Genomic DNA, 25,112 nt, shown 5'->3' on the forward strand with positions numbered 1-25,112 from the left:
AAAATACTGCACTCCTCCCTAACCTTCATGCTCAAAGACAAACCAAATTAGTTTACTGGACAGGCTCTAATGTCAGCACTTATAGGTCCATATGCTTTGTATTAAAGGCACCCGCTCAGTCGTTGCAATCTATGTTGGCAGCTTATGTAAAGCTCATGTGTTTCTATGGCTGACAGTTTAAATGGGTGTTATGTGGCCAGTACAACGAATAAATTTACTTTCCCAATATATGTCCGGTGCCCATTTGAGTTGGGTCGACTCTTTTTAAGATCAAAACCCTAGTCTTCGCAGAGATTACTCAAGACTCCTTTGATTGGAAACCAAGCATTTTACCACTCAGCCACCACACCCTATGCTTTGTATGCAGACAAGTCATTTCAGTTGTACTTTTCTAGCATCAAATGTAGTCAGTCTTGTTAAAGATCAAACAACCCAAGTCAACTAAAACTTCTAATCCAAGTATCATTTCTTAAGAGAAACAGATTTAATGAAACTAAAACCAATGAAATTAAAACCAGAGTCAGTACAAACTTTAAGAAGAAAATTTATCTTTTAAAGTTTACAAATGTAACATAGACCAGAGTTGCAGTAATAAATGTCTCAAATAAATGTGAATTTTCGTTTAAAACAAAACTAGTACTTAGTTATCCAAAATTTATTTATTCATTTAAAGAAGAAATGTCTTAATTGAAAATAACATTTTTTTTTTAATGCAACCATCATTACTATAAAAAAAAATAAGAACTCTACAAGTTTTAATATAATAGTTTTATTGCAATAAAAAATATGTGTTGTTTTACAATTCAAAGAGTAGACTTCAAGAGTTACCATTGAAGTGCCCACATTCAAAATAGTATTCATTTATATTTTGACATAAGCTTCAACTAACAAAAAGATATTTTAGATTCCAATACAATTCAATAAATCTGACAGTGATTCATACACAGTGCAAACAAAGGCATGGGAGGGAGGGATAAGGCAACTCTACATCAAGCAACTACAATGTGTATATCCACAGGATTCAAGAAACAATGAATAAAAAAAACTAGACATTTGTACTAGTGAAACAATGATTTGAAACAACTTTATGCCAAATACAAGGGATACTAGTGAGACAGTTAACTATTTAAAGAGATGATAGAAATATAAGTGAGATAAACTTCAGCTGCAATTATCAAGGGTTTGTACAATACTAAGAATCTGAAGTAAATTTCTTTAAGTCTATAGACCCAGTTTTCACAGCATAGAGTTTACAAGGATGTTATGTCATCAGCTCAATGATACACTGTCTATAATTGCTACACATATTTTAAGCATTCTTGAAGAGAAATAGACAGTAAAAATGTCAATTCCAACCTGAATAACTAAAGCCACCAAAACCCTTATAATAAACTAACCTTTAACAGTCAATGACTGATCCAGTTATTTTAGAAAGTCCTTAGCAACCAGGGTACATGTCCATAACTCATGGTGAATAAATTATATTTTATAGTGCAGTTGGAATATACGAACATGTAGAGTCATTAATGTATGTTTTTTTTTTAAAAAGATGAATCATAACTTTACCACTTTGACATTGTGGCAAGGAAAATTTTGTAACAGAGCTATCACACAGAGGAATGAAGGGTACAAATAAAGACAAGTTTGTGAGATTTTTAAACTAAACCAATGAGCTCTTTCACCCTTAAGGCTGGGCACATAACACATTTGACATTCTGTCAAGTGCATGAAGAAATGCACACCAGGAAGTGTGTCAGATCAACATCACCAGCCCGTAGTTTTATTTACAAACAGATAAGCATGTAGTCAATATCTTTCATAAAATTAGATAATCAACAACATTCATCAAGCTTTCTTTTTTTTTTTTTTTTCTCACTTCATTTCTTTCATGTGCACGACTTTCAAAGAGATCAACAACAAACAAAAAGAAAGTTCAAACTACTTTATAAATAGAACTCTAACAGCACCTCTAAACAAGGCAGGTGGAGACAAGTCTAAAACATTGCCCAAAGTATACATGTGCCTCAACTACAACAAACACTATACAGAAGGTGATATTATAGAACACAGATCTAGATGAGGATGTGTTATTTACAATGTATTCAAATATAAATGTGACACATTTTTGAACAACTGTAAAAAAAAAAAAAAAAAACTGAAATAGAAAAGAATACAACCAATGGTAGAAAATAAAATCAAAGTCCAGTTTGTGCAAGTTTTTGTTTTTTTAACTGCCTGTAAAATGCTGAGGCTTGTACATGTTTTTCATCAACTAGAAGTAGCAGAGTATATAAGTACAGTGTCTCAGTAACACCAACATCTTCATGGAGTGACAAGGATAACTTTTTAGTGTCACTGTCATTTGGAGATTTGCAGAAAGCTGCCCTCTTGACCATATAACAACTCCTTACCCACTGACCACAAGAAACTACAAAAACTACCTCACTTAGCCTTTCATATTAAACTTCACATTTGTAGTTAATATGTAATATTCTAATCTCTCTTCCTGCCTTTACTAATCCATGTAAAGCTGTCATTAAATGATAGCTGTTCCTTAGAAATAAGAAATAAAAATTACGCTAATTATCCTGGCTTATGCAATTAAAGCCTGCCACACATTGCTTTTTCTCAAAACATTGTTAGAAGTTGTAAGACTATTCTATGGATACAGCTTGTCAGTCCAATGTGCAGAAATAAGACAATGTAGTGAAAGCTATCAGAGCACATTAACATAATGTGAGAAATGTGACAACACAACATGGTAGCATCAAACGATTCAACAAACTCATTGAGATAACAAAGAAATATGAGCTTCTCTAGCACCATACAAATGGTACTAAATGTCACAAACATTTGTAAAAAAAAAAAAAAAAAAAAAAAACTTAACAAACAATATATATATATATAGTTTTTTGCAAATAAGCCACTAAACAATTTGAATAATACAAAACAATTAAATGTAAAGTAAGTATGAACATTAATGTTACATGTATAGCATTTCTTGTAAAGAAACAAATTTCACATTCCTGATTGTAGGGTTTAGAAAAGAGAACTTTTTCTCTCTAGCTACTAACATTGGGATTTTAATACTGTTGTAAATGAAATAGGAGTAAACTCATTGGTTCTCTTTGTTACATGACTGCCAAGTAGCCTTTGAAAAACATTGACGGTCTTATGACTCAGACTAAACAAAACAAAACTAGGAACGATTCTTTCAACTCTCTCAGTCACCATGGCAATGAATGAGCTACAAGATATAGTTTCTAATAACACTAAATATTCCTCACTAACTTACAATATGTATATATTCTCTACGTAATTTACCTGCATATTGTAAATGCTAAAGCATAAAACAAAATGTAAAACTTGGAACTCAATAATTAAAAGCAGTGTTATTAATCAAAACTTTTGAAAATGTTCAATGATCCTCCAACTTCCCATAGACTGTATCATGAGATCAACAAGTCAACATGCCTAACCCTTCCCTCCCATTACACTAAGCACAAGCCAGTTAGAGTAATGTGAAGCAGAGAGACCATAAAACAAAAACATGCTGTCTCATTGAAATAGTGTTCCCCCCCCCCTTTGTATTTTGCTCAACAATTAATTACCTTTCATAATATCATGAATAAAAAAGCTTATCTCTTTCAAAACAAAGTCACAGTGATACAATGATTAAGAAATTGTCAACAAGATGATTACAACAATATCATACATGCTGGGGAAAATTCTGCACAACTTTTTTTTTGTCAAATACAAGTAGCTTTTCTCACTGGTCATGACACTATTAAAATATTGTTAGCATACGAGAATACAGTCTGAGCCAAGCTAACAACTGCTTCTAGAATTTCTTTAACTATCTTGAGAATATAGGAGCTTTAACGGTATCTGCGATCATCATATTTTTTTCTATAGTCATCTCTATCTCGGTAGCGCCCAGAATCTCTGTCTCTGCTTCGGTCCCTATCTCTGCTGCGACCATAGTCTCTGCTGTCCCTGCTGCGTCCAGAGTCCCTGTCCCTGCTACGATGCCTGTACCTATCTCTGTCACGACTTCTGTCTCTGTAACGCTCCCTGTCCCTATCTCTGCACAAATAAGAAAACAAAATGTAAACATAAACATCAGTTTGTTGAATGTATGAAATAATTCAAGATATAATGTGCACCTTTTTTCTTAACTATCCAATAGGACCAGGAAGATTCATTAAAAAATAACTGACACAATTGAATAAAAAATCTCTTTTAAAATTAGTTAATGCTAAGTTTAGGCTTCATTATTTTCATAACAGCACTGTGAAGTTTTGATAAATCTCATCTATAGAATATGCTTCATTTTTCTTTTTATCTTTCTTTAATCCTTACTTAACATTTTAAAAGTTCTAAAATAACTATATTTGTTCTAAACAGCCTAGTAAAGCACTTTTTTTTTGAAATTTAACTTTTTGAATTGTATTTTGTTTAATTCCTAAAATTACTTTTAGTATTGAATATTTAATTGGAGTTGAGTCTTTTTAGGGCTGCTATATATCTATTAATTTTTAAAAATTTATTTATTTTTTGATGTTTTATTTGGAAAGCAAGTTTATATCTAACACAAAAAAAACAATTTAAAGATTTAATAAATACTTTTTCAAAACCCCACTTATATAACCCCACTTATATTAAGTGAAACTGCTATAATAATTTGAATCAATCATGGTAATCAATTATCTGGAAGAAGGTTTCCATGTTGCATATTCAAAAGCAATTATTTAAAAAAAAGGTTTGCTGCAAGTCTAAATTCAACTTGAGTCTCCATAAAGGAAGGCCAACATGTTTTTCCACTGAGCTATTGAAGTACTTATAAAAACTGAATGTTTTATCAGTCTATTGTTAGTCTGAAATTTTTATTGAACAATCTGATTCTCTTCTCTCCTCTTTCCTTATAAAATAAATTTAATTAATTGGTTAATTTATTTATTGATTCATGAGTTGTCATCGACAATGAATAATCGTGCAAAGTTTCAACTTGAAAATCAGAGAATGGGAAGTGGGAAAAATGATGTATAAAAGATTTTGACTAGATGGAGTGAGTTGGTATAGGCGAGGTTTAAAAAAAAAGGCTTATATAACACCAAAATGTGTAAAACAAAACAGAAGTAAACAAAACTATGAACATTTATATTTACCATCACTTTTTAAAATTTCAATGATCAATTTATATCAATCACATCAAATTGTCTTTTCTCAGAATCAAAGAAATAATTTTAAAATTTATTAAAAACAGTATGATTTTTTTTTATTTTGCTTTGAGATAACACATGGTTAAAGAGAAGTATTATCTTGCTAAACTGACAAACTACAAAGCAATAATATAAAGAAATAGAAGAGCTAGATACATGAAACTAGTGGCGAGAGTAGGACTGGGACATTTCATGTGGAGCAGAGCCCTGAGTTAATTTAACACAATTTATTACTCTTAAAATAGTGTAAAAACACAAAGTATTACTCTTTGATTATAGTACATTTATACCTTCCTATTTTTGGGAGGAAAGGGGAAAGAGGGCTTTTTTTAAAATAAATAAGTTAATAAAATAGCAACAGAAAATAGTATTAATAAGTTCAGCACAAACTTTAAGGTTTCTCCCTCTTGCATTTGGTCTTTGTGAACAAAAAAATTGAAGTTTTTTCTTTTAAAAGAATTATACAGTGGGATAGATGAACAAGTAGGTGCATGTGGTGGCTGAGTGGTAAAGTGCTTCCTAACCAGGGTTCCCGGGTTCAAATCCTGGTGAAGACTAGGATTTTTAATAACTGGATCTTTGAGCACCTCGAAGTCCACCCAGCTCTAATGGGTACCTGACATCAGTTGGGGAAAAGTAAAGGCGGTTGATTGTTGTGCTGGCCACATGACACCCTTGTTAACCATAGGCCACAAGATCTGAAAGGGGAACTTACTTTACTTTTAGAAGAACAAAGGTGGTCCAACATATTCATTGATATTGATTATTTGATAATATTTCCTAATAGAATTAAATTAAGTGAATGTATTTTTAAAAATCTAGAATATTTAAAATTAACAGTCCACTTATTACTACAAAAAATAATACAAAATACTAGTACACCTTACCGATCGTAGCGGTCTCTGTCCTCACGATGCCTGTATCTATCACGGTCAGCATCCCTAGAATGTGACCGACGTTCCCTGTGGCGGTCACGAGACCTGGACCTTGATCTATCCCTGCGGCGGTCGTAATCCTGGTTCGTAGATGTTGCAGGTTGTGTTTCCTTCGAGGCTCGAACATCTGAGCCAAGATGTGAAGATGATTGAGACAAAATTGGCTTTTCTTGCTTATCTTCTGTAAATGCTGGGACTGAAAGATTCATTTCAACAGTTTCACACACAGACAAGTCACTTGGATGGTTTTCTGATAACGTTTTGGATACATGAGGTGATTCCTTTACACATGATTCCTCAGAAGTATTACATATATTAGATGTGCTAGTTCCACAAGGTTCATGTAAACTAGTCTCATCTCTTTCAGCTTGAGATACTAAAAATGATTCAGGTACATTTGAGTCTTGAGGTTCCAGCTGTTCTGTAAAAGGTATATCAACAGGGTAAAGTTTTTCATCTGGACCCTCCAATGCTTCTAAGATATCAGCCTCAGTTCTAGTTGGTTCAGGTTGATCCAAACCACCATCTTCAGCTTGTGATGGCATTACAGGTTCTGATGTTTCAAGTAGATCAATAGATTCATCTGCAACAGAATCAGCCTGCTGGTCACCCAATTGTGAAGAAAATGCTGAAATACTAGAGTTGGATTCAAGCAATGCTGCTGACATGTCTGAACCAATAGGAGTGGGTACAGAAGTTACAGGTAGGCCAACATTGTCGGAAGCAGCATCAAGTGAACACTCACTCACTCCTATGTTCATTCCTTCTTCCTCTTCACATGCCTTGACATTTTCCTTACTTAGTCTTTCGTCCTCTGACTTACTAACCATAGTTGAGCTATATCCAATAGGAGCCGTATTCTCAATTTCTACTGGGGATTCAATGTTGATGTCACCAACAAGCTGGGCAACATTGCTGTTGTCCTCAGTCATGAACGTTGTCACCACCTGAGTTCGATCACTCCAGTCCCTGGCATCACTACTTCCTTCCTCTAGAGAGAACATCCCAGCTCCCAAGTGATCACTTCTAAGAAGGACACTAGAAGGAGCCTGAAATGGCTCAGACAGACGAGACTCTGAAGACTCCTCCAAGTCAAAAGTGACCCTTGATTGATCACCTTCTTCCACAACTGACTCCTTCTCTTCCATAGCTGCCTCATCAGAAAACAGTCCTTTAAAATCACAGGACGGGCTATCATCGCTGCTAGAAATATTTTTTTCCAGATCAATGATTTTGCTGTCCTCATCATTTGAATTGGCTCCTAAAACTAGGGCAGCCCTGCTACCACTTTTTAGTCCCCTGGTGAAAATAGTTTCATCCTTAGCAAAAGGCTGCACCATGGATGGATCTTCACATTCCCTGGTAGTGTCACTGTCTTTCATCTCAGTGTCTATTGTGCTAGCTGTTTCCGACACCACCTCAGCTACCATTTTTTCAACAGTGCTAACAGCTTCCAGAACTGAACTTGACTCGGAGCTTGGCTCATCCTGTTTTGTGCTTAAACTATCACTGGTCTGTTCAACATAAGTTTCCCCTTCTGAAACATCATCAGATCTATCTTGTTCATTGTTTTTCATTTCATCCATACTATTAACACTATTTCCATCTTCACTTCGTCTAACTGTGCTGTTTTCAAGTACATTTTCAGTGTCTTCAATATTCACTTCTCCAGCATATGATTTGTCGTTTGATTCGGGCTTAACAGGTGCTGGTTCAGAATCATCTACATTTTCAGTGGCTGAACACGATTGGCTTTCACACAACAGCAATTCACTATTAACTGTTCCTGGCAAATCAGAATCTCCAAGACTCTGTGTATCATCAACAGTCTTGTTCAAGTTCAATTCTATCTTGTCCTCAGCTGCACTACCTTTTAATACAGACTGATCTGATATAGTGTCATATAATTTGGACTGATCTGATATAGGGGTAGTGTCATCTAATTTGGACTGATCTGATACAGGGGTAGTATCATCTAATTTGGACTGATCTGATATAGCGGTAGTGTCATCTAATTTGGACTGATCTGATACAGGGGTAGTGCCAACTAATTTGGACTGATCTGATACAGGTGTAGTGTCATCTAATTTGGACTCATCTGTAAATGGTGTGTCGTCTAATTTGGACAGATCTGTATCAGGTGTAGTGTCATCTAATTTGCACTGATCTGTAGATGGTGTAGTATCATCTAATTTTGACTGATCAGATACAGGGGTTGTGTCATCTAATTTTGACTGATCAGTGATTGGCATAATGTCTTCTAAATTTGACTGATCTGTAAATGGTGTAGTATCATCTAGTTTTGAATCTGTTACAGCCATGGAGTCATCTAGTTTTGACTGATCTGTAATTGATGTAGTATCATCTAATTTTGACTCATCTGTAATTGGCATGGTGTCATCTAGTTTTGACTGATCTGTTACAGCCATGGTGTCATCTAAGTCACTCTTTTTCTCCTCCTGGTCTAAAGAACTGACATTCAGAGAATTGTCATCAACTGACGAGTCATTCTTAAGGTCAGTCTCATCCTTTTCTCCCTGGACAAATAAAAAAGGAAAAATGTTCACTTGATAGCTCAGCAAGGAGCAGCACATACCACTGAAATAAACTGAACACATCTTTATACAAATATAGGCTACACTTATCTAGAGCACAGTATAATATTTTTAAAAAATAAGAGTTGTTTTTTTATCTGGTCACCATGGTGACTATGTTTAAATAATTTTTCAAATTTTTACTTATTACTTTTTTCTGTAAAAAGTTTTGAAAGTTCCATTTTAAAAAATGCCACTATAATGAAAACAAAACCTTAGAAAATTTGATGTAAAAATGTCTATATAAACAAAACTAAACCTAAGAAAATTCTGAAATTGTTTCATTAACTAAGAAAATTATGAAATTGTTTCATTAACTTGGTCTAAGTCCCTTATAATACTAAAATTCTATAATGAAATATGAACTATCTCATAGAATAACAAATTTTAGAAGATGCAACTCTACCTTACACAAAATACAATTTTTTGTGAAGGAGCTTTAAATTATCTAAAAAAAAAATGTTGGATAGGGTTATTCCATTAAACAACTTTAAACATAAATAATATTAAAAGCAATGCTTGCAGTTCTTAATAGGTAGATGCAACAATCCCATTGTAAAGACTTTATGTATATTTAAGAAAGTCCTTTGTTTACTTTAGTATGCTACCTTAGAACTATTCTGAGATGGCTTCTTTGTGGAGCCTTTGAGCAGTGATGGTCTGCGAGGTAAAATCTCTAGGGCTGACACTTCTGGCATGTCAACTGGCTCTGGAGGGGGTGACTCATGACGTAGCCCTTAAATCACAACATAAGACATCAAAACCAATCAAATTACAGCTCAACACTGGTTTCAGAACATTAAGTTGTACTTGAAAAGCATGTTAATAGTTATAAGTTTCCAGATAATATACTAATATGGTACTGTGCAGATGGTTTGACATTTATTCATTATGCTTTTAAGTGTTTTATCTACTAGAAATATAAACAACTGCACACCATGGGACCCTGTTGATGCACAACTGAAAGAGGTTCTGTTGATCCTTTGGATCCATCAGTTACAAGGACAGGAGTAAGCTGCTGTGAGGAAAACAAAGCTTCCGCTAAAGATTCCAATCCAGGCTTTCACACATAACATTTACTTGCAACATTCACTACAGAATGTGCCACTCAAAAATAGGGCTTGATAGCCACAAGAGGAAATGTTTTCTTTTAAATTACAGACATTCCTTCAAAAAGGAATGCACATACATGTGTTTATCTAGTCATGCATGTTAATTAGAGACTTAAAAACCCTTCATCTCCTAGCTTCTAATGGTAAGAGACCCCCAACAAATGTACTTCAAGTTATTTCTAAACTTGTTTGTGACTAAGTGTTGTGATAGTTATCCAGTTTATTTTTTATTGTAACATTGAAGCTTGTAAGTGAACATTAGCATCCCCTAACTTTCTGATTTCTACTTTCAGTCTGTCTTAGCTACACAGAGCTCCATACAAAGAAATTGTAAATATATATTTACAACAGACTTTTATTGAATTATATAAATTTTTACTATTTTAGCTATGAATGGACCTTTCTTTTTTTTTTTTAATAACTTAGCTGTATAACATTTAGAGGGGAAGGAAGTAACCCTTAAGGATTTATGGCCTAAATTGTGCTGATGTGCCAAAAACCAAAATATCAATATCTGCACTTACTGGATGAGGGAGCTGGCAATGAATCTTTCTTCACTAGACCCAGAACATCAAGTAGTGAGGCATCAGGTTTCTTCCTAGGGTCTTGTAGTTCTTGACCTTTGGGGACAACACAAACAATTGTTTTTAACACATAAGATTAATACATTTAATACTAATTTTTTTAAAAATATGAACAAATCTTACCATATTCTCCAGATTGAGATGGCGGTGGCATGTCTTTTGAACAAGATCTCTTGGAGCATGCTACTAGATGATTGGCTGTAAAGATAAATATCATCCAATTAGTATGATATGGTGCAATAAGCTTAATTCCTTACACACGCATGTCCCTCTCAAGCTACATGTTTAAAAAAGTCTTACACACTATATAGAGCATAATGTAAATGCAAGGTTATTAACTTTCATGGCTACAAAAAGTGATGAAAAAAAAAATTGTTTTTAATTATTCCATTCTTCAGATCATAACTCAAAAAGAATGTGTTTTTTGATCACATGTTTGGGGAAAAACTTTGACATGGTATTGGACATTCAAAATCCTAGAAAGCTAGTGATCACAGAAGTTTCTAAGCTACTTTAAGCAAAACAAATTGTGATTTTCCTTTGTTAGATAAGCTGATATACATTTCTCGCAGAATACCAATAAGAGAAAAAAATAATAAATTTCAAACCTATTCTATTTCCATAGCTGCTCTGAAATCCACAAGCACAGTAGAGAGTGTCCTGCAGCTTAGCCTCTGTAGGTGTATGGGATGCAGCTGCTGTCAGCTGGCCAGAATGGAAACCCATCATGTGATGAGCATAAGCAAAGGAGCAGCTGGTGGCAAATCTACACATTGAGCACTGGATGAACTTCCTAAAAAAAGAAAATAAATTCTAAACTGAGAACTCTTAACCGAAATTTGTTTTTTTAAATTACTGTTGTATAGCACAAGAGAATAGCCTGCTCAGTGCACTAACATCTAATCTTTTTTTGTGGACCTGTGGGAGGAGGGGATATCTCGGAGAATGTTTCTGTGCTGCCTTTAGGCGCTCAACAAACACAAATGAGCTCAAGCCCCCTTGATAGGTAGCCAAGAGACTTATGCATCTCCGCCACATATACCACATCTATTTAATTATCAAATTTTATTCAAAATAATTGAAATGCAAATTTGAAAAAAAAAAAAAAAAAAAGTTGTGTTGCATTTGTTTAAATAGGCAAACAAAAAATGTTCACCTAAAACAAATCAGCAGTAAAGAAAGATTTTATTTTAAGTCTACAATAACAAAACAAAAATAAGACACAAATTTCCCTTTGAGACACTTGAGATTATCCAATGCCAACAAAGAGTCATGTGATCAGCATAGATTGAGCACACTTAATGTCCAGTACCTGAGCTGAGAAGACCAATCAATGTCCTCTCTAAGTTTATATTAATTGTAAATTTTTTCCTAATGATCCCTAGGATAAAATCCAATTATTTTTTATAATAAATCTTCCCACATTTTTACCTTCACTTTTAACCCTTAAAGTGCTGAGCTGTATGCCAATGAGTGCAAACCAAATGGAATACAATTCTGATGTTAAGAGGCTAAACTAACACATGCATCCTTAGGGTTAAAAATAAAGTATCTAGGGGAAATAAAAAGTAAATACAAAATTTGATCAAATCTAAGCCACAAACTTTTTCTTTGTTAAAGATTTTTTTTTTAAATTAATGAGGTTTTGAATAAAAGTCACAGCTATTCCAACACATACCACAAGGGTTATTAATTAAAACAATGGTTGATGATGCAACTGTGGGGGGCAAGGGAGTAGAAGCTATTTCTTTTACCATACACATAATATGCTTCTGTCACTGACATATGCAAGCCTAACCAAAAGCCACAAGATAAAAATGTTATCAGCATCTTGGAAGAGGAAGTGGAAAAGTGAAAAAGAAGGCCCACATCTCAAAATATTAAGCAGCAAGAAATATTGCTGAGCAAAAAGGCAGGAAACAGAGAAGCAGCTGCAACATTAGATGCTGATGCTTTCTGTATCAGTCAGTGGAGGAAACACATGGCAGCTGAATTTCATTTTTGATTATGTCACTCAAGATCTATGCATCATCTTAAACATTGTGTCAAACATCAGCAAAATGGTATAATTATACATAGACATTTAAAGAAATACAATGTCACTTTAAACAGTTGTGGTGTATCAATTAATTTATGAAAGATTTTAACTGGATCAGAACATATATGTGTGTGTGTGTATTATAAATATACTGTGAAGAGTTTACAGGCTTTATATAAAAAGTTTGCCTAGTTATTAAAGTTAACAGCACACAACTCACTTATAGTGGTCGGGTATTCCCATCAACATTTTACATTCAATACACTTCACCCTGTAAACATTGGCTGGGAAACTCAGTTTGTGGTCTAGAATTTTCTTGACTGCTGGCACGTTCAAGGATTTGACACTGCCAGGCTGGTCAGATTTCTCAGTTACTTTGATCATTACCTGGTGGGGTGTGGTATACTTGGCATTGATCCCTGGGGAAACACACACATGAAATTGAAAGACATTTTTCTACCTCTAAACTTTGTCATTTCCTGAATTGAATAATACATCTAAAATTATCTTCAATAAGATAAAGAAATCCATAAAAATTTGTTTACATTTTTTTAAAAATATTTTTTAAAATGTATTTCATTCAAAGCAACTAATAAAATCTATAAATTACTAATTATTAAGTATGTTTAAAAAAACGAGAAACATATGTAAACTCACCTATGACACCCTTCTGATTTGGCAAATGGTCAGTTTTTCTATGCATTTTCAACTCGTGTGAGTTGAGGAATATCAACTTACAGTGAGTGCACTTTTTGCAGCTGTTTTTGATCTGTGCCAAATGAGAAGAGCAGCCAAACAATAATCACACAATGAAAGACATTTTTAAATCTCCTATTTCATACTAAGTTTTTATTTACATCAATCTGTTTGGAGTCGCAACTCTTGATAGATTTCATTTATGTATTGCCCTATTTTCTTCTCATATTTAGTGATTTCAATGGGTCTCTGTTAAATCTATGCAAAAAAAAATTTAAACTATTATCCCACTAAAATTGCTTTAGAATTGGCATAAAAAAAAGTCTCAAAATGCAATTAAAAAAAAAACTACTCTAAGTCAGACAAATACAATTATTTCTTTAATGAATATTAATGTTAAATCTCAATTGGAGTACAAGTGTTGCTTTACAAGTGAAAACAGAAGCTTTTAGGTCTTTGTGGCATAACTTTTTTTTTATTCTAATGCCAACAAACTAAAACAAAGTGAACTTTATTTTTAGACCTTGTCATTGTCACAAAAGGGAATAAAGATTTCTAAAAATGATATTAAGATCTAGCTTTTTTTTTTTAGCTCTATCTTGAACATTGAAGCATTGATTGCTATCAGTGATTGATTCCAGTTTATTCAATTCAGGGTTTGTTTTTCGTTATTGAAACAAAGGAGTTCTTTTTCAGTGATCAAGTCTTTACAAAAGTCTTATCTGCTCAGCATTTCTACCTCTAGTAAAGTTACCCCTTCAGAGCTTGTGATTTTTAGGGCAGATGATATAAAAGTCATCTGTTTCTATGGCAGCTGGTTAATGATGGTGTCATGTGTCAGCACAATGACCAGCCTTTACTTTTACCCAACTGATGTCAGGTACCCATCAAAGTTGGGTAGACTCAGGGGGGTCCTAAAAATACCAAAGTTAAAAATCCTTGTCTTCACTGAGATTCAAACCCAGGAACCTCAGTTTGAAAGCCAATCGCTTTACCACTCAGCCACCCCAACCCCTATTTCTACCTCTACATTCCCAAGTAAATACATGAGTACTAGACATTCTGATAATCAAAGTTCATAAACAGAGCCCTCAGCTCAGTAGACAAATGTTCTAGTGCTCAAAACATTAATCAATAGAATTTGTTCAGGGTGTTTGTGTCTTTTTAGCACAAAGCACTGAGTTACAAAGTTGTTTTTATTGTTGTGAGCTATTTTCTCAAAATGTTATAATGATTTTTAATTTCTGGTCTTACTTGATGCTTCATGAGATGGTTGTAATAACTAGAGGTCTGTCCCCAGCCTTGGCTCACGAAGCGGATCTGATAGACTCTAAGACAGTACAGACACAGCATAGATTCAGAACTGTTGTGTTTCTGGTTAAAGGAGACAAAAAAATTTGTGACTTCAATGATATAAAGTTAATATTGTCAACGTTTATTCAAATAATTTTAGTATGCATTCATATAAGATAGAGATTGAAAACATTTTTAAAAATTTAAATCTACATTGAACTAGTTAAAGCTGTACAAAAAAACTCAATTTTTCTAGTGAATTTTGGTACTTTAAATCCTTATTCAATACTGAAATGTTCCAACCCTACTAAAAATGAATCATGATAATAAATGGACTTTGTGTGGCACTAAGTCTCATTCTTTAATAGTTGTCTTGGAGTGATAGTTCAACATGGTTCTGTAAAGCTATTATTACTGGAAGTGGTAATGGATATAAGCACTCCATAACCTATAAAATGGTGTGCGACTATATCCAAACTTGGGAAAGGCTTAGGGAGTCACCGTGACCCCTGAGGAAAAATCAGGAGCTAGTGACCCTTAAGTAGCTTGATGCACACAGTGCTATAGTCTAGCAGAACCTACCAAGCAGCTAAATAATCTCATCAGCTGCATTCAGAGCAGGGAACTGCAGTTGGATGATGTTATTTGGTCCATATATAATGCCCGCAATTTAATCTTATTTCTATGAGACGATCCAGTCATTTTGCAACTGAAGGAGGCCATAGATAAACCTGAGAGCTCTTTTATTTTAAAAAGGTTTGTTGAAATGAGAAATAGGTGTAAAAGATCAACTTTTTTATAAAACAAAACTAACCAATCCACTCATGAAAAGGTAATGAAAGAGAAGCTCTAAGAAAAGAATGTGTTACCTTTTTAAAATGATCAACAACATCACTGTACATGGATGACCTAAATTTGCACAGCTGACAAATGTAAGGCATCTCACAGGCATTATGGTTTCTCTTCATGTGGTCTGTCAAGGCATTGCGGCTATCATGATCCTTCTCACATATTCGGCACAGCAATACATTGGCACCATTCATGTGCACCTACATTGAGTACACATCAGTCATTTTTTTCATTGTATGGTAAACAGCAAGATGAATTCAATGTTTGCGCTATTGTGAAGGTTGGACATTAAACCTAGGCTAAAACTAAAAGGAAAAACTGTGCTGGTTTACAGCGTTTTTTTTTAACTCAACAAATGAGAAAACAATGACTCTTACTTTCTCAATATGAGTCTGCATCTCAAACGGTGTGTCAAACTGCTTGTAGCAATGTTTGCACTGTGTCAGGTCACTCAGGTCCAGATTGACCTGCCGCTCAGCATCTATATGCCCTTGAATGTGCATCATGGCTGCTACATTGTTGTACAACATTTTGCTGCAATACCAACACTACAAACAAACATAAATAGAATTAAATTAAACCTATTCAATGAAAAAGTTCAAAAATATAGCTCTGATAACAATGATTATACATAAGCTTGGACCTATGGTAATGACACATGGTGATAAAAAATCACTCTTAATTTCTACAGATATATATATATATATATATATATATATATATATATATATATAGTTTTAAACACATGATAGTCTGAGTTACAACTAAAGACCTGACTCAAATAACTGTGCAATCAGTCTTGCTGTCAAGTGGACAGAATGACATTCTCCCCATAGGAAATACATAAAACACAATGTCATAGCTTACAAATGCAAAAACATAACTTAATAAAATACACAGAAAGTCACAAATGGCATATTTCTTTTTGTTCCTATTACTTATGTATCGCACATCTTCCATGCTCCTGTAGCACGCTCCTAGTCCACATCATGATTTAAGCTTGAGCCCTCTCAGCCAAGCAGTTTAAACCACAAAGCCACACTACATATTAGCTATAACAAATTCATACAAGTGCTATTTCTTTCCCGAACCAGCCAAGTTTTTAAGTCTCATAATAATATTTAGGAGTAGGTTAACAAAGGACATGATACTGTCTGTTTATTATAATACAAGATATATAGACAGACATCTGTCCTTATACACTTACCTTGAACCTGAGTTCACCTTTTGGTTCTATGTAGGTAGGATCCCCTTCAGTCTTCCCATAATAGTACTCATCCAGAGGTACCCAGTTCCCTACAAAAAGAATACATGAATTTCCATTTATTCCTATGCTTCAATTAATATCTAATAAAATGTTAAAGAGAATTTCAAATACAAAGCTCAACAGTAATAACAGTTTACAGAATGTAAAAATTAAGATAGTTCACAGATGGACACTAGAATTAAATAGAGATCATTTGAAACACTAGTTAAAAGTGGACTGTGGTTTTTTTTTAATTTGGCTTTAATTTATTATTATTATTTCATGTCTATTAAGGTTTGGTAAACAGGCACATAGAATAATTAACAAAAAACTAATTAGCTTTAAATGTGAAGGAGAAAATCTAGTGTCTCTGTCAGGTGTTATACACTAGTAATGAAATCATAGAATTGGTGCTCCATTGAACAAGATTTATGCACCAACTTTGGGAACCACTTACCTGTTTCATCCCCTTCAAGTTGAGCAATCTTCTTAGCTCTCTTTTTAGATGGCTCTGAGTCAGACTTGGCCTGAGCGTCCTGTTGCATTTGTTGCCTTGAACACATCATGAACAATGAAATTAATTCTTTTACAAGTTCTCATTATAGAAATACCCCCCCCCCCTTTTTTTCCCTTTTATAAACATTGTATCTCAATGAATGAGAAATATGTAACATCTTCTGAAATTCTGCAAAGCTGTTTAGCTGGCCATAAAACAAAGTACAACATACATCCTGTGTTATTTCAATAAGTTAATGTTAGAATATAGAATTTGATAAATTTTCTACAAGTAATGACAAATGTTTGAATCTATATATTTTCCAATTATTTTTTTTTTAACATTTCAAGAAAAACAAATGTATCCCTTCTTATTATTTTTATTCCAATCAATTTTTAAATGTGCACTTTTCCAAGAGTTAGTACGCTTATACTAGTTTTTACTGAAGGCTTTTGTGCCTCATATCTAGAAATAGCTGATATAAGTAAAGAGGGTTTTACGGCACTGTAAACAATTACCTTAACTTAGTGAGAGCTTCAGACTGGGCCTTCAGCTGTACTGACGTCATAGATCTTGGAATCACCATGTTAGATTTGTAGGCCTCAAACTGAGATCCACCAGTTATGGGTACAGAGCTTTGGTTGTAAGAATCTGGACTTTGCTTAGCTGGAGGTGGAAAACAAGCAACCAATTCCTCAAGAATGTTTCAAACATTTTAAGATTAAAACCATATGAATTACAAATAACCTTTACTTACGTGAAAATGCTCGTGTATATCCGCTGGCCTGAAAGGAGGGAAGAAAAACTATGGTTATTTTATCTAATCTTACAATTAAGAAGATTGCCTTAAAATGATAATAAATGTTCACAGCTACAGATTAGTCAAAGCACTGGTTATGAATGGGAGTTTGAAAATAAATGCTGATTTTCAATTCATGATTTTTCCCACACATGTAAGCCCACCCAGGTCTAAATGGTAAAAGACATTTGTTGACAATGAAAATGTCTCAATCAATTTCACTAAACATAATGACAGACACTAATCAAATGCTCAAAAGACAAGATGTTTTATAAAAGCTTTAAATGTAAGTTTTTGTCAGAATTATTTTTTTGTAGTTTTTACTAGATTCATTTTATAATTTTTTAAGTAGAGTTAAATATTAGCCTTTCTGTGAAAATCAATAGATTTTATGATAGTTTAAGTGTCAGAAAAAAATTATTTTGATTAAATGTGTTTATTTTGTTAATTTTGTAGGAAAGCTTATAATATAACTGACTTTGTGAGCACTATAAAAAAAAATTATTAAGTGAGGATCTAGTGAGATTTTTTTAAAACTTCATAAATCTACCAAAAATATTACAGGAGAACTTACAGAACCTGGCACCCTGGGAGGTGTTTCCCCTACTATAACCAGATCAGGAGATGCAGGACGGTCTGAACTGCAGACAAAAAAAAAATACATATTTAAAAAGCACTGAATGTAGAAACAAATGAGACTGAAATTAAAATAAAGTCAATTATTAAAAAAACACAAGAAGAAAATACGTTAAAGTCATTCAAAATTCTTTAGAGGAAAATTACTCAATTATATCACACCCAAGAGATATGTTAATAATTTTTTTTTAATAATAATTTCTAACATACACTTAGAAAGAATACATTCTAACCTTTATAACACACACAAATGATAATTGAAATAACAGTATTTTATTATTCATGTAGATTAATAATGATAGAATATTTATATGAGAGATTAGAAATAGATAAATAGCTAGATAAATGTGCCAATATATGTATTCATGTTCCTCTTCTTTTTGTCAACAACATTTTGATGGGCAGGGACAATCGTGGAAATCCACAAACTTGTTAGTCTTGTAATTTTGTCTTTCTTTTTTTCCTACTAAGTTTAAACTTCTTAAGTGTTGACTGATGCTTAAAGCATGAAGTAATGCTACTTAAAACAATATCAGTAATGTACTCATTGTGTACATTTGATTATTTGTTTCCTGTTTTCAAGCAAATTAGGCATAAACATATCACAAAATGACTTACTCAACTGTTGTTGTTTTTTTAAAGGAAAAAAAAATGGTGGCAGAAATATTTCATTCTATTCCTTTAGTTTTCCCTTTTTTTTTAAATGAAAAACTGTAACAACATCTTCATTGTCAACTTTGAAAAGAATTAATTAGGTAACAAGAGAACATGCTTCATCAAAGTATGGTATGTATTGAACAGGAAGAGGTAGCTAAGTTAAAAGATAATCTTTTTCTAACTCACAGTACAGTGTTAAGCATAGAAAAAAAAATGCATTTGACTTTCCTTGGATACATTCCAGGTTTTTGTTCAAAGCAGTGAATATTAAGGTAAACAATATAAGAAATACTACTAAGTCATTAAGTCAATGGTATTCACAAGAGTAGCTATCCATTACAAAATGAGTATTGAGGATGTTTTATAATCCTACAAATACATTCTAGCATGCCAGATCAGTGATTCAAAGCTAGTACTTTTCCTTTTTTCAGCCAAGTAGTCTTGCAGCAATCTGTACCTTAAACAAAAAGACTTAACATACATGTGCTAACGACATTACCTCTCAACTCTCTCGGGATGATCACATGGTATTTTCTTATGAAAAAACTTCCTTTCCCTTTCAGTGATGCCGCTGTCTTCCATAGCTTCCTTCTCTGTTAAACTGTTCTCTCCTTTATTATTGATGCCTACCTTTGATTCTTCCATAAATTTATCATAGAAAAACTTTTTTTCCCTTTTAGAGGAGACTTTTTTTCTCTTTTCCACAGCTTCATTCTCTATCAAACTGCACTTTCCCTCTTTAGTGGTGCTAACCCCAGATTCTTCTATTATTTTTGATGGTATTTTCTCATAAAAAAACTTTCTTTCCCTTAGTGTGGTGCCTTGGTCTACCTCTTCCATTACTCCATTCAAACAGTTCTTTGCTTTCTGAACAGGGTCTGTCTTGGATTCTTCCATAATTTCCTCTATCATAAACTCTTCTACATTCTCCATCACTAATTTCTCTATCTCTACATAAGCTTTCTTCAGACAACCTTTAGCCAAATTCTCATTCAAAATCTTATCATTTGCAGTGGTATCTTTCTCAAAGTTGGCCTTTTTAGGACAGCCTTTGGGCATTTTCCCACTGAATGCCTCATCGACACTCTGAGTTGCTGATGTCTCTAATTTATTTAGCTCTACATATAGGTTTTTTAAACAACCATTTGCCAATTTCTCTTTCAAAAATTGTTCACTATCTTTTATTGTCTTCCCCGTGTCCCATGGGACTTTCTTGAGATCTCCTGTGGACTTAGTCTTTCTCAATCTCTTAATTATTTTCTCCTTCTGTCTCAACACTGTCACTTTCTTTGGGCGGCCTTTAGACCTTTTCTTGATGGAAGTCTCCTCCGCAACCACAGTTGAGCCTGTCTCTATATCTTCACTAACATTCTTCCACCGGCCTCTAGACCTTTTTTCTATGAAAGACTCCTCCTCATTTTCAGTTGTGTTTGTCTCTATTTCTATCACTTTCTTTGGACGGCCCTTGGACCTTTTCTCTGTGAAAGACTCATCTGCACTCTCAGTCCAGCTTGTATCAATCTCTTCTGAACGGCCCCTTGACCTTTTTTCTGTGAAAGATTCCACCACACTCTCAATACTGTCTGTCTCTCCCTCTATCATGATTTTTTTTGGACGACCTTTGATCCCATATTCTATTAAAAACTCTGTGGTCTTAAAAGTCTCCATCTGCTCTTCCTCTACATTCTCTTCACTTTTCCTGGCCCTTTCCTCTATTAATCTCTTTATGATGTCTTTCTCCTTCCGTCGCTTAACTTTCTTTTCCATGAAGGCAGCATATTTTTCAAACTGGCTTGTTCTTCCTCTTAGCCAACGCAATTCTTGCTTGGTGGAAGATGATCTGAAAATAAATTGAAAGAAATCTGAAAGTCTCTGGAAAAGTTGAAAGAGACATCTTTATCTATTACAGCAGCTTTGACCCTTCTATTTCATAAGGAGAAAATTAACCCCCAATATTGTCATTTCATAACTACTATGTCCTTTTTATTATTTAAGTTTATAAATACATATTCAATATTAAAGAACAAAAAAGTCTATTTTATAGTGATACCAGTATGAGGGAAAAGAAAGGAGAGAGAGGAAGTGGGAAGAAATCTTTTTATTTTAAATGAAGCGCCACCAATATTTTTAAAGAATTTTTTTTAGAATTTTTGTTTTATCTTAAAACCCCAATATTTCATTTTTTTTTTAAAGTTGGAATCCCTTCTCTTATTATAATGAATTTCAGCAAAAGAGAAAATCATTGACGTATTTGTTTATGAGGAAAAATAAAACAGTGATGTCAAAATAACTGAGACCAATGGATGTCCTTTCCAACCACTTTCCCAAAAAAACTTCAGGTAACCATGAAGGAGTATTTTTACCTGATTTTCATTTTTGTGAGACTCAAAGTTGATTTCGGCTTTGTCCTGACATGTTTCTTTTTCTGAGCTATCTCTTGTTTTTTTCCATTGTTCTTTTTATAACTCTGGGAGATGCTACCTCTAGACCTGGTAAGGGGCACCTTGATTTGTTGAACTGACGTAGATGATGACGCTACTTTCCTGAAAGTAGAGTTGGCAATCTTAGAAGTGGTCAATTCATTTTTATTATTTACACTTCTAAGTACATTTCAGACTGGTCTTAAAGCTATTGCTTTCAATAAGGTAAAAAGTGTTGTGATTTTATATTATATGATAGTAAAATTGAGAATTTCCTAAAATGATCACAATATAACATGCATTTAATTATGGCTTATTAATATATTGAGACGCTGTGGCTGAGAGGTAAAATGCTTGGCTTCTGAAAAAAAAATGGGGTCCTGGGTTTGAATCCTTGTGTAGATTGGGATTTTTTAATTTTTGGATCTTTGGGCGCCACTGAATCCACCCAGCTCTAATGGGTACCTGACAATGGTTGGAGAAAATTAAAGGCAGTTGGTCGTTGTGGTGACCACATGACACCCTTGTTAACCCTGAGCCATAAAAACAGATGACGTTTACATCATCTGCCCTGTAGATCGCATGGTCTTTATGGGAATACATTTTCACATAGCACTATTTTAATCATAAAAAAATGTTTCGAGAAAAAAATAAAAAGTTTGATGCATGTAGTGACAAAGAGTTAGTTTAGTTAAATATCACATTTCCAACCAGATTCTCAAATCTCTCTTCCCGTTTTTTTTTTAAATTTTCTTTCCCTGTACTGAATCAGGTAGTTTTAATCATGAATTCTTTTTAATATTGACTTGATGAACTCTCATTTATTAGCACCCTCATTGAACCACAAGTGAATGAGGGCATGAGGGGCTCAAGTCCTCAAAAAGAAAGTGAGACACAGTTTCTTCTTCCTCCCTGCAGCAGGGGCATTATGCGTTTAAAAGTTTGGCCTGAACCGTGAAAAGTAAGAACCAATAAGACAATGGCTCATCTTGCACTATTCTACAACAGCTTGTTCAGGCCTTGGTAGTCTCAACCATGGCCTTATGTGCACATAGCCTTTTTCTTACCAAAAGGTTTTACTTTCTTTGCTTATAAGATTTAATATGTATTATATGTACTAGTGACAAATTGAGTCAGATATTTTTTGAGTACTTTAATAAGAGGCCAGGATTTTTGTTAAAGATCTAAGGATATTCCACACAGAACTGTGACAAATTGAACTCTTTATAAAATCTTAATTAAATCTATATAAATCTATATAAATATATACATTTAAAAAAGCCTAATAAAATAGTGGACTCAACTAAAATTTGTTGACTGGAACAAAGCTTCAAATAAGTATTTTTATGTAATAAAGTTTCAGTAAGTATCAAAAAATGCAGATTTGAAACTAAATGTGTGCCCCTTCTTCGATAAAATTGCCTTAACATGTAATGTTCAAGTAACTATCATAGCCAACAAATGCAGGTTTGAAACTGCTCCCAGGCTGTTTATAACATAAATCAAATTAATGTCAAGTTATTATGAGAATGCTTCATGTTCTTTTGCCTTAAAGAAAACTTAATGATAATAATATTTCATTTCTTACCTGCTGTTGTTCAATCTGGTCAGGTTAGCGCTATCAGATTTTAGGGCTTTTCCCTTGGCTTTTTTTCTCTTTCGCACACCAACTCCAGCTTTCTGTATCTTGTTTGTAATATTCACACTGTCAGAGATTTCAGATATTTTCAAAGGCACAAGCTTGTCATTATCTTCAAAGCAGGTCTTGACTTCAGAATTCATGCTGCTAGAGACATCAAATCCTTGAACATTACCCATGACTTGGGATATTTTCAAAGGCAGAGGCTTCTTGTTTACAATAAGACTATTATTGTTCCCAGAAGAAAGCATCTGCATCTGAAATTTGGAGCCAAGCAAAGAAGATTGGCTGATGGGCATTAAGCAGGGCACTTCAAAAGAAGGTAATGTGATTATAGGACCCTGTGTTATTATGACTGACAACTGTGTGTTGTTGCCAGGTGACATTAATTGAATCTGTTTGCTGAAAGAGAACAAAATAAAAAATAATGAATATATAATACCAATACCAAATACCGATTCTATCACAAACATAAAAAGTACATGAAGATCACATATTAAAAATAAAACTAGTTGGTCATGAATAGAAAGTTCTTGACCACTTAGCTATGGACATGTATCTGCATTCTGCTGATAAATTAAAGCAAAAGGGTCACATTAAGTGGGAAGAGCTCCCACTTCTGTGCCTGCTATACAGCTTTGCAACAATCAGCAGATTCAGATATGTACAAGCACATAACTGGTATATCTAACAATATTCTGTTTTAGACTATTAAAATGCTATTGCATAATAGAATTAGCCAAAAGCAAATGTTTTCTACTTAAAGGTGAAACAAAAATATTAAAGAAAGACTTGAACAATCTCACATTTGAATAATAAAGCTTCTTACATTTACAAATTAAGATTTAAAAAGAAAAGTTGCTCTAAGATTTTGGTTTAACTATAAGCTCAACCTCTTGAAAACATTGCTCTATCCTTTCAAATCTCTTTATGATACACTGGTAACATACTTCTGCTGAACTTTGTGAAATCTACATAATAGAATGATACATGTGAAGCCCAGATTTGTTTCATAAAAGTTAATTTTGTATCCATTTTTTAAATATTTTTTTTATTAAGCCCAATCAGACTTTTCACAAAGTTTTTTTTTTAATAAATAAGTCAGAAAAGTTAAAATCACTATAATAAGAACAATCTATCATGATTGCTTTATTGTGGTATGATACAGAACTCTCAATTCACAAAACTGTAATATAGACTCATATTTTTCAACAGAGAAACACAACACTGCAGTGTTAAAAAAAATGTTTATTATTTTGTTAACATGACGATTCCAATGTAGCAGTATCTGGAGCTTGGCTTCTGTAATTTAAATTTTTTTTTCCAAATGTTTAAGATTTTGAGCTTAGTGGTATGAAAATATTTGTTCTTCAAATTAATACAAAAAAAAAATTGTCTTCTTTCTATTAGGCTATACGTAGACATATTGAAACTTTTGTGATAGTATGTCCAGGCAAACTTTTCTTTTTAAACTCACTTCATTTGATAACATCACAAACAGTCATACTTACTAATTAGAAATACTGGAACCGACCGCCAAAATGTTTTATAAAAAAAATGTCCGTTTTGGAGATTTGCCAAGATGCAGCAACCAAAAAAAAAAATTTAAACTGCTGTATCTTTTATACATTCGGTTTTATCTAGGCGCCAAAGAAAAAACAACAATAATTAAACACGTCCACAAACTTTTGAGCCACTTTGATGGATTCGTTTAAAATTTAGAAATTCAAGTTTGTTGTTTGCTTTTTAATTATTAATATTATAATTTTATAAAATTATATGAAAACATCAAGCTTAAAGAGCAAACTATCTTTACTTTTAAAGAATGTAGTTTGTTTTGGAAAGAAAAAACATAACCTAATGGGAAACATACAAAATTATTGAGAATGAATAGGC

At 33.4% G+C, this 25,112-nt stretch overlaps 1 protein-coding gene across 3 annotated transcripts in view; it reads right to left on the reverse strand.

The window, feature by feature from the left end:
- Positions 1–1,479: 1,479 nt before the first annotated feature.
- The window catches only part of LOC106077988 (uncharacterized), a 33,327-nt gene continuing 9,694 nt past the window's right edge, over positions 1,480–25,112 (reverse strand). For 2 of the 3 annotated variants that reach the window (XM_056017343.1, XM_056017342.1), the window contains exons 6-24: positions 23,166–23,618; positions 21,521–21,700; positions 19,657–20,997; positions 18,439–18,505; positions 17,823–17,850; positions 17,584–17,731; positions 17,027–17,121; positions 16,531–16,619; positions 15,701–15,871; positions 15,344–15,523; positions 14,436–14,555; positions 13,143–13,254; positions 12,706–12,904; positions 11,056–11,240; positions 10,571–10,645; positions 10,388–10,483; positions 9,360–9,487; positions 6,110–8,694; positions 1,480–4,086 (exon numbers count right to left, since the gene is read on the reverse strand). In XM_056017343.1, coding sequence (XP_055873318.1) covers positions 3,879–4,086; positions 6,110–8,694; positions 9,360–9,487; positions 10,388–10,483; positions 10,571–10,645; positions 11,056–11,240; positions 12,706–12,904; positions 13,143–13,254; positions 14,436–14,555; positions 15,344–15,523; positions 15,701–15,871; positions 16,531–16,619; positions 17,027–17,121; positions 17,584–17,731; positions 17,823–17,850; positions 18,439–18,505; positions 19,657–20,997; positions 21,521–21,700; positions 23,166–23,618 — 6,460 coding nt within the window. In that variant the 3' untranslated portion in view covers positions 1,480–3,878. The remainder of the gene's footprint in view (positions 4,087–6,109; positions 8,695–9,359; positions 9,488–10,387; positions 10,484–10,570; positions 10,646–11,055; positions 11,241–12,705; positions 12,905–13,142; positions 13,255–14,435; positions 14,556–15,343; positions 15,524–15,700; positions 15,872–16,530; positions 16,620–17,026; positions 17,122–17,583; positions 17,732–17,822; positions 17,851–18,438; positions 18,506–19,656; positions 20,998–21,520; positions 21,701–23,165; positions 23,619–25,112) is intronic. The other variant, XM_056017344.1, reaches the window with a different exon arrangement.

The sequence above is a fragment of the Biomphalaria glabrata genome, chromosome 18 (genome assembly GCF_947242115.1).
Source record: "Biomphalaria glabrata chromosome 18, xgBioGlab47.1, whole genome shotgun sequence".
Classification (NCBI taxonomy): domain Eukaryota; kingdom Metazoa; phylum Mollusca; class Gastropoda; family Planorbidae; genus Biomphalaria; species Biomphalaria glabrata.